Raw genomic sequence first — 13049 nt, 5'->3', positions numbered from 1 at the left:
AAAAAAAAAAAAAAGCTATCGGAGAGAGCTGCGGGGTCGGAGAAGAGAAAAAAGGCAGCGGTCGAGCGCAGACAAGCAACACAAATTAAGTTTAACTAAAAATAACAAAATCTGTTTTTATTAAATCATAGTCTATATGTAAAATATTTGACTTAAATAGCCTAATTAACAGATTAACAAAACAAAAGGAAAAGACCGAGAGATATGCTGCTGAGTTTGTTTGGCGCGGCGCTCTACGAAAGTCCACGGAAAGGATAGTGTGTACTGCGTAGTAGCTACAATCGGTGCCGTTCAGCCTGAGCTTGGGGGGGCTAAAAAACTAATTAAATTGAGTGAAAATAATGAACGCCTATAAGCTTCAGCATACAAATTCAGCCACCTTGTGTTTTTTACATACAGCAGCTTCGAAAAATGCAAATTTAATGTTTTTTCTGTGGTATGAACTTCTCATATGCCACTGTTATTAGTTATATAACTTTAATGCCAACTGCCAAATATGACACTTACAAATTAATACAAAATTTTTTTTACACATCTATTTAGTCATTTTTTCTGACCATCAAGTGTCAGTCACTCTCAATGCCAACTGGAAAACATGGTACATTCTAACCATTTTTTACAATAGATAAAGATAGATAAAGTGCCGACAATTCATACAACTAATTCCACACAGTGGCATAGCAGACGGGCACACACTGCGGGGGGCCTCGTGATAACCTCCCCGTGCTGAGATGCGTCGTATCATGTGTCGACAATAGCTAGAGATATTGTCAAAACAAAGCATCAAAAATTGGCAATATTAAGAGGATTTAGCATTTCCAAGTAATGTAGGCCTGTTACATTCTTCTTATTATTAGGCCTATTATTACATGACATGAAATCGAGGGATAACATACCTCGGAATGTCGCGACTGACCAATCAGAATCAAGTATTCCACAGAGCCGTGTAATAAGCGCTGTTAATGCAGCGTTAGAAAGCTCCGTCAGTTTTTTTTTTAACTTTCACTTTCTCTAGTGAATTTACTGACGTTCACCGGCATATCGCTTGCGCACAGTTTCTGATTTACTGGCTAAAAGCATGCAAACCGATTGCCTTAAAAAAAAAAAACAAGTAAGCGTTACGCCACTAACTTAAGTACTTCAAACATCCATTACAAATTACTGACAACAATGTTCCATTCATCACACACATACAATTACACATAAATTTAAGGTAGCTGAAAGTTCAAAGTTAAAGGTAATGTTTTTAGTTGTTTTTCTCAGTGCAGTTTTAACTTGTATTACAAACATTTTTAAAGGCTATTGTTCACTTACATCTATTTTTATTACCACAAAAAAATTTATTATAATTATAGGGCCCTATGAAATCCGTTTTATTTTCAAATTCAGTTTTTTTTCCATTTTAAATTTTCTATACTCTGTTTTAATGGTTAAATTACATTTTATTAATCGAAGATCCCGTGTAATTAATTGAGTTTTACAGTTTTGTCTTTACCAAATTCTGTTTTCCATTATTTTCTGGATTCCATTTGAATGGTTCCATTAAATTTTAATAATCAAAAGCATCTCCAAATAATTGATTTTATAAAAAAAAAACAAAAAAAAACCTTTTTTTTTTTTTTTGTTTTTTTCAGAAATGCTGCACATTTAGATTTTTCTCCTAAATAAATTCTGGTAAATAACATTTCTGGTAAATACTCCTTTAAAAAGTGTTTTTTGATTATAATTTTATTAGTAGTAGACTAGAACACGTGGATATGTTGTCATTCTTACACTATAATACTGAACTTTGATTCCAGTGATTTGGACTATGAGATGGACACTTGCTTCTTGCACTCTATGTTGCACTTTACTTTTGCTTTAAAAAAAGCATTTCATATAAATTTGGATTTCATTTAGTTTAATTAAATAGTTTAATAAAATATTCTTAAGTAAAATTGTTGTTTTTTTTGGTGGGAAATTAATCGTTTAGATTAATCGATAAATTAGTCGATAGATTAATCAAAATGAAAATAGTCGTTAGTGGCAGCCCTAGTTGCATTGCTTCATGGGATAAATAGTGCATTCCCAATTGAAAAAAACAAAAGAGTGCATGTTTGTCTGTTTTTCACCTCTGAGCTGGCTAGTTTGGCCCTGCCCATTTTTGAACTCTCAGCGATGAAAATTAATGGGGAAAATACACTGTTGTATAATTATATTTTTGAGCGCTGATCTAACACACCTCCTCTATGTTAGTGAAACCCTGAAGAATTGCATATTCTGTAGTGCAGAATGAAAACAGACTGTGACCTCAGACATCAGATAGATAGGATTCAAATGTTCTTTAATGCAGGCAAGACTGGGGTTTTTCCAGTTATCAATATTACAATGAAAATGGAATTTTTGCACACTAAACAGCAAATTCAGCTCAGCTGAATTAAATTCTAATTCAAGTGCTCTTGTGTGACAGGTTTTGCAGTAGGCATCGGTTAAAAACGGGAGAGAATGTGCCATCAGTCCCTCGCGATCTGCTGCTCATGTCTGAGATGGTGCTGCCGCGGTTTATCATCACCATCATTCAGTACCTGAGAGACGGCTACACTGAGCCAGGTGAGGACACCAGATCACACCTTAAAGAAATGCTTCAGCTAAAACAAATACAATTGTTGGAAGTTTCACCCTCGGGCCCTTCAAGAGTTTGTTTCCTTATGGGAATAGATTTAGAGAAATTGTATCACTTTCTCACTACTTAAGCCTCTGCAGTGAATGGGTGCCGTCAGAATGAGAGTCCAAACATCTGATAAAAACATCAGAAGTAATCCACACCACTCCAGTCCATCAGTTAACATCTTGTGAAGTAAAAAGCTGCATGTTTGTAAAAAACAAACAAACAAATCTATCAAGGCAGTTTAACTTTAAACATCACTTCTGACCAATGGGCTATACAAGTCCATAATAAACAACAACGCTTTATCCAGTGAAAAAAATTGTCCTCACATCAAAATCCACAGACAACTGTGTTGGACTGTTTTGGATTGCAAATTATGCTTGGTCTGTGCATATTTCTCTCCTTATTCAGACAAGACAACTTTTTTCCCTGGAGAAAGCAATGTTATGAATAGAGGACTCTGGATGCAATGGTTTGAAGTTAAAAGCGTCTTAATGATGGATTTGTTTGTTACAGCTTTTCACGTCACATGATTATTAGATGTTTATGTGGATTATTATAATGATGTTTTCGTCAGCTGTTTGGACTCTCATTTTGACGGCACCCATTCACTGCAGAGGATCTATTTGTGAGCAAGTGATGTCATCTACGTCTTGGATTGCTTGAGGGTGAGTAAATCTGAAGGTGTTTTATGTCAGAATGTTGGTGATCAAACAGTTTTCTGTACCCGTTGTCTTTTCCATATTTTTTTTTTTAATTTTCCATGTCAATCCATATTGTCTACCCATATTTTGTCCATATAATGGAAGTTAATGGGAATCAAAACTGGTCAGTTACCAACAGTCTTCATTCATTTGCATACTGCTGTAACTACTTCAGAGACCACATGAAATGGTTTCTGGAGCATACAAACGTCATATGTTGATATATTTCCTATTGGAACAGTTGGGGCGGGGAGTATCAAAGGCTTCTCCTTCCATGATGGGGTCATCAATAAGTTCCATTTTCCTTTTAGAAATTCTATATTTTAAAATGCATCTGTCAGCTAAAGGCTATTGTGTTAATTTATACACTAGATTGCCTCAAAGCTCATAGACATGAACTAAAAGCCACAATACTCCAATTTTCATTTCATGGGATCTGTTTAGTTTGGAGCTGGTTCAGTGGACTCAGCTTATGAACTGATCAGAAAAATTACAATTAGGATATAAAAAACCCAGCGATGAATAAGATCATCAGCGATGTGAAATAACGTCAACTGCTTTCTCTGTGCTTTTGAATAATATTATGGCGTGTACTGGCTGAGCCTGCTAATCGTGCCCACTGGGGTAACATATGCTGCTTTATTTTGTCAATAGCATTTCTGTCCTAAAGAAATGGTCAAATATTAAAGATTAAGTGGACATTTGAGTTAAATGGTGCTTGGTCAATATTAATTCTTAGAAGAGCTCACCAAGATGGGCGGGGCCATGCGCACTGTTCTCACCAAGATCTTAACCAATCAGCAGACCTTTAAAGAACTGAGTATGGGTGAGTATGTCTGAAATGTGTTGGGATTGCCTGTAAAAAGTAACGTTGTTCAAATAGTGTCTGCATGCATCTTGTTTTTGAGTTTTTAATTACCTTTTGTTTCCTGGGGTTGTATTTATCACATTTCTATTTATTTATTTGACCATTTCCACTCTCTCACCCGTACAATTAAAAAGTCTGTTTTTGTTGCCGTGCCATTAAAAACCTATGTATGCCAATGACCTTTATGATTGGCTGTCTTCTTCTAATGTGAAACAAATACCGATATTTACTGCATGGAAATGTGCAATGATCATGGATCTTGTTAAACTTAGGCTTATTTGGGAGCCATAAACATCACAATGTTTGGCAACTTTCTGTTAGTTAACTAAATGTGACCCTGGAGCACAAAAGCAGTCATAAGTAGCACGGGTATATTTGTAGCAATAGCCAACAATACATTGTGTATGGGTCAAAATTATAGACTTTTCTTTTATGCCAAAAATCATTTGGATTTTAAGTAAAGATCATGTTCCATGAAGATATTTTGTAAATGTCATACCGTAAATATATCAAAACCCAATTTTTGATTAGTAATATGCATTGCTAAGAACTTCATTTGGAGAACTTTAAAGGTGATTTTCTCAATATTTAGATTTTTTTGCACCCTCAGATTCCAGATTTTCAAATAGTTGTATCTCGACCAAATATTGTCCCATCCTAACAAACCATACATCAATGGAAAGCTTATTTATTTTAGGGTTTTAAAATTGACCCTGTTTTGTGGTCCAGGGTCACAAATGTTTAGGATAATAGCACATACAATCTTAAAAATAAAGGTTCTTTATTGGCATCTTTGATTCCATCCATGGAACCTTTCCATTCCATAAAACTTCTTTAAGATGAAACAAGTTTCTTCAGTTTATTCAAATGTTCTCAACCGTAAACAAATGGTTCACTGAGAGGTTATTTAAAAATGGTTCTTCTTTGGCACTGCTGCAAAAATCCCCTTTTAGAACCTTATTTTTGAAAGTGTATCCTATATCCTACTTCCCCATTACTTAATGTTTCTGAACTGTTGTTACTGACTTTTATGCATTGATGTATGAATGAACATCATCAATTCAACAATTTTTAATTAAGCTGTTTTTTTTTTTTTTTGTCTGTGGAAAATGTTTTCTGTTCTTTTTCACACTTCATATGACCCCCTTTAAAACTCAAACTCATTTTCAGTTTTATGCTCACACTTTTATGTTGTCCCACACCCACAGGTCAAGAGGAGAATGTTTATGCGAAGAGGAACTATGAGAAGTATTTGTCGGCATTGAAGAGTTCAGGTCTGGTGTCAGTGGAGGAGAAAGGAGCAGGAGCTGGGGCAACAGATACTCCAGCTGGGGCAGGAGCGCTCAGTCTACTGGGTAACACCTGCTGCCTCTTCTGTGCTTTATTCCTGATGGGTCAATAGGGAGAGACAGGTTTGAAATTTTGGTAACAATATTTGTCTTCATGTTTGTTATTATTTTAGGAGCTACTGCTGCTGCCAGTCTGGAGGACTCTAGCAAAGAGGTAGGCACACAGACTTGTGGGATAGATAAAATGTGACCCAGCAACCAGTCAAAACAAGCACAGCAGGGTGTGTCTTGCCTCTGTCATTGTTGAGAATGCAGCCTTCTTTTTTTTTTTTTTTTGGCCACTGAACCGATTTGTCAAAGGACATTGTTTTAGCTGTGCTCATTGTTGAGAAGGGCAGGGGCCTGTTTCATAAAACAAGTTTACCAAATAAGCCAGGTTTATTTCAGTTAGTCTGACTTATTGTCAGCTGATCTGGTTCAAAATAAGTTGGACTAACTGAAATAATCCTGGCTTATTTGGTAAAATTGTTTTATGAATCAAGCCCCAGATCAAATGAAAAGCGGTTCACGTCTGTGTTTGACAGGAGGATCAGGATGGGCTGCAGGGTGTGGGCCAGAGGAAAAGAGTGAAGCTCAGTAGCAGTACCAAAGGTAGATCCCATTACATCTCATCATTCTTAAATCTCTTGAACAGTTATTCCCCAAATAATGTACTGTAGTAACAAAACAATTCTATCTCCTTGCTCTTTTCCTGTTTTGTTAGATCCATCCATAATGGACACCCTGAAACATAAATGTTTTTTAGAAGAGTTATTGTTTTGGACTATTAAGTATGAATTTCCACAGAAGATGGTCACTTTTTTGCTCAACATGTTGCCAGATCAGGATTACAAGGTATTTAATGCTGTTAAACTCTTACATGTGCAGGATCCAAAATTAACTTTTAAATTGCTAGTAAATTTCGAGTTGTTATTCTTTCTGTTAATATTGGACTTTGTACATATGAGTAGTGTTGTACCAGATGTTCATGAGTTCTTAACTACTAGCAACCAACACTGTACTTTATCTTGTTGCACCATGTGTTATTAAGACTGATTGTAGCTAGTAGGTTGTAAGCTCTCCATAAAGTAATGTGTACTAGTAGCATAATATGAAGTTTGCCTTCAGTGTTTGTTCTGTTAAGAGACATGGTGAATATATAAAAAAAAAATTTACTTCAATGCTTTTGTTTACAAAACTTTTCCTTTCACATGCAAAACTTTTGCGTTCCCTGAGAAACTTTGCATGCAAAACTTTTGTGATGGAGATATGTGGCTCTTGAGGGAACGCAAATGTTTTGAAAGAAAAAGCAGTACTTTTGCGATAGGAACACGAGGGAAAAGCATTGAAATAATTTTTCCTAATCATCATTCATCTAAGTCTAACAAATATGTGGATCCAAATATCTACAAAAATGAAATGGTGTGTAAATTCAGCTTCTATTCCCTTTACACCACTACTTAACGTACAGCTCGTGCAACCGGTCCATGGTCTCTAAATTATTATTTTTTTTTAACAAAATCTGTAACGTGGACTTCCTTCTCCTGCGCCACAGATCACGTTCACTAAAACATTTGTACAACACTATGCCTTCATCATGAAGACCCTCATGAAGAGTCACGAGTCGGACACCATGTCCAACCGCATCGTTCACATCAGCGTGCAGCTCTTCAGTAACGAGGAGCTGGCGAGACACGTCACAGAGGAGTGCCAGTTACTGGACATCATGGTCACTGTGCTCCTCTACATGATGGAGAGCTGCCTTATCAAGAGCGAACTGCAAGGTAACAAAACAGACACGCTGTACGCTGTGTTCCAAATGGCTTTCTACTATGCTGCACCGTTTGCAAAGTTATTGGATTGCTGGCTACAAAATGTCTTAATGCCTTCAATCTGTCACAGATGAGGAGAACAATCGTCACGTGGTGGTGAACTGTGGTGAAGCTCTACTGAAGAATAACACCTACTGGCCTTTAGTTAGTGATTTTATTAATATCCTCTCGCACCAAAGTGTGGCCAAGCGCTTCCTGGAGGATCATTCTCTACTGCTGCTCTGGATGAGTTTCGTCTCCTTCTTCCAAGGTCAATAACTGAGAGAAAATCCTGCACTCATTTTTGTTTTACAATTCTGTAGTGCTGTTTTCCTTCAGTCCTATGAATGGCAAAATGCAAATTAATTAGTGTTTGCTTAATCAAGCAATGAGTTATGAGAGGCTATGCTTTGTTGTAAAATAGTTCCGGCTATTGATATTGTGACTGCACTTAGAATATGGCTTGGTCTTGAACGTCTTTATTAAATGCTAACTACATAGTAAAAAGCATTCAGGACTATTCATTTTAGAAAGGTCATTAAGGCTCGTTGATTAGAATTAAATAACTGATGTTACAGCTGAAACTTGATCTCAGCGAGTCAATGATTCACTCTGATGTTATGGATTTCCTGTCTGTGCCTTTTGCTGGGTTAGGGATGAATCTGAATAAGAGAGAGCTGAATGAGCACGTGGAGTTTGAGTCTCAGACGTATTATGCAGCGTTTGCAGCTGAGCTGGAGGCCTGTGCTCAGCCCATGTGGGGTCTCCTGACACACTGCAAAGTCAAAGTGAGGCTACAGTCATCTCTGCATGCATCACACTCCAGCATCTTTTTATTTTTAAAATGCTCTCATTTAGATGCTACATACAGAGTTCCTTTTTAGCGTTTAAATATTTTAAATGCAGGTTTGTGTCTTCTAGAATTATTGTTGTAGTACAGTAGGTGCTTTTAGGGGCCATTCACACAGAACACATTTTTGCATTAAAGGGGTCATCGGAAGCGACATGCACTTTTACATGTTGTTTGAACATAAATGTGTGTTGGCAGTGTGTGTACACAACCACCCTATAATGATAAAAATCCACCCAGTGGTTTTTTTACAATCTCCTAAAATAATTTCCCCTTTCTCATATCAAGCCATTCTCAGATGCTTGTCTGTGTGATGTCATACAGACCCAGGCCCCTCCTACGGTTGTTGATTGACACTAGCGTTTTACCTTAGACCCGCCCTGAGTGAGCTGTCATCAGTCCGCCACTGTTTCACCACCGGAGCTGATGTAGACAAGAATGGCTCCTAAGCGATTGAAGTGTTTTGTTGTTGGATGTAGTAATGAACATAGCAGTCGTCATTTACTCCCGACATCTGAGCCGCTGAACTCGCAGTGGATTACATTGTTTCTGAAGGGAATGCGCCCTGATCTACCTAAATGCGTTTATGTCCGCGCGAATCATTCGTGATCCAGCTTCACCTCCAGAAGAAGTGAGTATTCTTTAGAATGAGAAGGTTTTTTTATGAATCTTTGCAAATCGCCTTTCCTAATAACGTGGTAGTTAGCAAGTTTCGCGGCTAAAGTAAACGGTCTCATGAGAATGGCTCGTCACCCCACGAAAGAGAGGGGTGGGGACAGCAGAGCTCATTAGCATTTAAAGGGACATGCACCGAAACGGCTTGCTCTGAAAATAGCTGTTTTTGGCAAGGTAAAAAGGGTGTTGTTTTACACTACCGTTGAGAATTTTTAATCAAAGTATGTTATAGACTTTTCATTAAGACTCTAAAGAATCATACCAACTTGTGAAAAATGGGCATCCGATGACCCCTTTAAAAAATGCAAGCAGTAGAATGTGAGCACTGAGTCGTGCGCAAGGTGCTGCAAAAGACATGAAACACTTGTTCAGCGATCAAACACATCTGTCTAGTGCAAAAAATCTTGTGTAATATAACTTGTGTTTGTTTGCTTGCTGGTTTTTATTGTATTTGTTATACTTGCATTGCTTTTGCCATGAAAATAGCCTAAGAGGCTGACATGGCATTAAATAAACATATACTACTACTACTCCGTCTAGTGCATGCTTACATTAAAAAACGATGGAAAAGCAGCGCAGTGGAATTCATAATCGCATTCTGTGTGAACAGCCCCTTATTAGAGGTTTTAAAGAGGCTTGTGTATGAACTAAACATGTTGTGTATTGTCAGGAAACCCAAGAGTACACTAAAACAGTGGTACGCTACTGTTTGGAAACTCTTCAGATGTGGTTTGATGCCATTGGGTTTGTAGATGAGGTACGGTCTTGATGTTTACGCTGCAAGATTGTCTTGATAAACATGGAACCAGTGAGTAACCCCCCGCTGTCTCTCTGTCACAGCCTGCCCTCAACCAGCTGACCTTTCATTTGCCTCTCCATAGATACTATGCCATGTTCCTCAGCAAGGTGAGCTTGACACACAGTCTCACACACTGCAGTAGTGGTGTTCCTGAATCGATCTGTGTTTTTGAACAAATCGGTTGAGTGAATAATTCAACATCTCACTCAAAGACAGCCACTTGTCACTCCTACTTGTAAAACTGTGCAAGAGTCATTAAAAAATCAGTGACAGTTAATCAATGATATATTGATCTTTTACTCTCAGCGAAGAGCTGCTCCAGAATCAGATTTTAAATAGGGTCCAGCAGTTGGTCTGTTTGAAGGCTTTTTTTTTTTGAGCATGATTATAAACTGATCTGTTTTTCGTTGTTTTGCAGGGAGTGAGGTGTCAAGGTCTGGATTTAGACAGTTTGCTTCCTGATCAGGAGATGCTTATGAAGATCATGGTTCACCCTCTTCAGATACAGGTAATACACAATGAAGGTGAATAAAGAGATTAATACGAGAAGAATTAATCAGTGTCGAAGGCCAGGCAAATTCTGCTGGTTGTCAGTTACCAGTGCTGTCCAGACTACACGTATCTCATAAAAGGAGCAGATATTATTCGTACGCTAAATTTCAAGGTCATATGTGTGTGGGACAGATCGAAATCACTGAAAGTCTTCCCCACTATGGAGGACTAAGAGTGACAACTAAAATTAAACGAATGAACAAGTTATCAATTTAATAATTCACACATAAAAATGGAAATAACTAATTCACTTTTAAGTAGACAAATTAATAGACAATTAAAAACGGTCTAAATTTCTACATTTAAAAATAAATAGACATTTAAAACTTTTTAATTTGTTTTACAAAGTTGTTAAAACAATTAAACAGGAAACTGTCATTTTTCATTTTGTCAAATGCTTTTTTTTTATCTATTCCAGTTTAAAAAATGCCGTTGGACGGTTCACTTGTGGTGCCCCCGGCACTAAGCACAATTGTTTCTTGTGACAGGGCAGTGAATTTATTAATTAAATTATGAATTGAGCTTTGAATTGAACACAGACAGGTTGTATGAAATGATTTTATGATAATGTTACGGTGTTATGTGACCCTGGACCAGAAAATCAGTCATAAAGGTCAATTTCTTGAAATCTGAAAGCTGAATAAATAATCTTTCCATTGATGTATGGTGTGTTAGGATCGGACAATATTTGACCGAGATACAACTATTTGAAAATCTGGAATCTGAGGGTGCAAAAAAATCAAAATATTGAGAAAATCGCCTTTAAAGTTGTCTAAATGAAGTTCTTAGCAATGCATATACTAATCAAAAATTAAGTTTTGATATATTTACGGTAGGAAATTTACAAAATATCTTCATGGAACATGATCTTTACTTAATATCCTAATGATTTTTGGCATAAAAGAAAAATCTATAATTGTGACCCATACAGTGTATTGTTGGCTGTTGCTACAAATATACCCCAGCGACTTAAGACTGCTTTTGTGCTCCAGGGTCACATATTTCGTTCTTTTTGGAACATGACTGTGTAAAGCACATGCACTTGTGTTGTATAGAAATAACCTGTACAATAACCTGCAGAACACGTAAAACACAAAAAGATATGTTTAATGGATGAAAGCCAATCCTATGAATTAGGACTCCCCAGAGTTGTATGCGAGTTCTGCCCTCTGATGCTATTTATGATGTAATAGTGTGCTTCTGATTTGGATCTAGATGCTAAAATGTTACAGCCATGCACAAGGCTTCATTTTGCCAGTCAGTGTATTAATGCTGCTGAAGCAGAGGGCATTGTGTTGTGTAATGTTGCAGCCGTTTGTCGTAATCTTCACTGATGTCTCGTGTTTCACTTCTGGCATGTGACAGTGTTGTGGAGCTAATGCCACAGTGTGTGATAAGCAGACGGGACCCATGTGTTGATCTGTGTGTGTGATTTTGTGCAGGCTAGCCTGTCTGAGATCCATAGTAATATGTGGGTGAGAAATGGGCTGCAGATTAAAGGTCAGGCCATGACTTATGTGCAGTCTCACTTCTGTAACTCCATGATTGACCCGGACATCTACCTCCTGCAGGTAACCTGCTGACACTCTCGCTCTCGCTCGCTCACCTGACACTTCTGTACTGAAATAGATGTTCATCCAGGGTCCAAAATTATTTGCCACATCTGATTTTATTTTGATTATTTGGCACGTCATGCACGTTATTTGTAATCAATTAGCAGCCCTAATTATTTAGTATTTACACCACTTTGTTCATATGTCAAAGCCATTTTGCCTTTTTTGATTTTGTTTTGTTTGGTTTTATAGAAAAAATGCAAAGGTCATTGTGTCACTTACAGCATCAAAACCGAGATATTTACATTTTTTCAGACAGCATGATTGTGTTTCTCATATTTCCATTTTCATGGCTTAATAATGTGAGGAATATTCCTTCTTTTTCCTTAAACCTTAATTTTTTTATAATTAATTTAATAATTAAAGGTTAATTTTCCTTTGAGGTAAAAGTTGTTTGTAAGGCACACAGGAAACAGCAGCGAATTTTCTTCAGTAGACCGTTTGATCTGAATAATTACATCATTCATTGAGGGTTAAGGCAGTCGTTATAGACGTTATAGATATATAGTTATCTTCAAGAATCGGCTAAAACACATCTCTTCCATCTTTATTTGACCCTCTAACTCTAGCACTCTCTATTCTAATTCTATTCTTTAAAAAAAACTTGCCCCTTTTAGACTTGCACTCTATTCATTTACTAACTGCATGTTTCCTTAAAAAAACAAACAAAAGAATACTAACACTAGCTTCTCTATTTTTTTGTATTGTATCTATTTGTTTTCTTTTAATTTATTATACAATTAACAAAAAGCAAAAAAAAAAAAAGGCCTCTAACAGTAGGTTGCTCTATTCTATCTGTTTTCTTTTTATTTATTAAATAATAAAAAATAAAACTTGCTACGTGTACTGCATTAGGCTAACTGAGACTCGTTATAGCACTTGCATATTGCTCTTTTGTTGATTTTGATTGCTTCCATTGTCCTCATTTGCTAAATGACTAAATGTAAATGTTATAGTTTGTTTTTAATTATTACTGGCTCTTTGAGCCAAAAGCCCATTGCTAATATTTTACTGAGTGTTAATGGATCCTGAATGTTTCCTCCTGAGACATTAGTAATTTATCTTAAAGGGATAGTTCACCCAAAAATGAAAATTCTGTCATTAATTACTCACCCTCATGTCGTTCCAAACCCGTAAGACCTCTGTTCATCTTCGGAACACAATTTAAGGTATTTTTGATGAAATCCAAGAGCTTTCTGACC

At 36.8% G+C, this 13049-nt stretch overlaps 1 protein-coding gene across 2 annotated transcripts in view; it reads left to right on the top strand.

The window, feature by feature from the left end:
* Window positions 1–13049, top strand: part of LOC107657401 (ubiquitin protein ligase E3 component n-recognin 3) — an 81254-nt gene that overhangs the window by 5227 nt on the left and 62978 nt on the right. Inside the window, exons 2-14 of one of the 2 annotated variants that reach the window (XM_016445457.1) lie at window positions 2450–2647; window positions 4083–4177; window positions 5428–5574; window positions 5682–5722; window positions 6093–6159; window positions 6272–6402; window positions 7103–7331; window positions 7450–7629; window positions 8013–8146; window positions 9554–9640; window positions 9724–9789; window positions 10101–10190; window positions 11677–11805. In XM_016445457.1, coding sequence (XP_016300943.1) covers window positions 2450–2647; window positions 4083–4177; window positions 5428–5574; window positions 5682–5722; window positions 6093–6159; window positions 6272–6402; window positions 7103–7331; window positions 7450–7629; window positions 8013–8146; window positions 9554–9640; window positions 9724–9789; window positions 10101–10190; window positions 11677–11805 — 1594 coding nt within the window. Of the gene's footprint in view, window positions 1–2449; window positions 2648–4082; window positions 4178–5427; window positions 5575–5681; window positions 5723–6092; window positions 6160–6271; window positions 6403–7102; window positions 7332–7449; window positions 7630–8012; window positions 8147–9553; window positions 9641–9723; window positions 9790–10100; window positions 10191–11676; window positions 11806–13049 lie in introns of those variants that run through there. The other variant, XM_016445456.1, reaches the window with a different exon arrangement.

This window comes from Sinocyclocheilus anshuiensis, unplaced genomic scaffold (genome assembly GCF_001515605.1).
Source record: "Sinocyclocheilus anshuiensis isolate Anshui unplaced genomic scaffold, SAMN03320099.WGS_v1.1 scaffold355, whole genome shotgun sequence".
NCBI classification, from domain to species: Eukaryota; Metazoa; Chordata; class Actinopteri; order Cypriniformes; family Cyprinidae; genus Sinocyclocheilus; species Sinocyclocheilus anshuiensis.
This window is presented reverse-complemented; position numbering and strand designations above follow the sequence as displayed.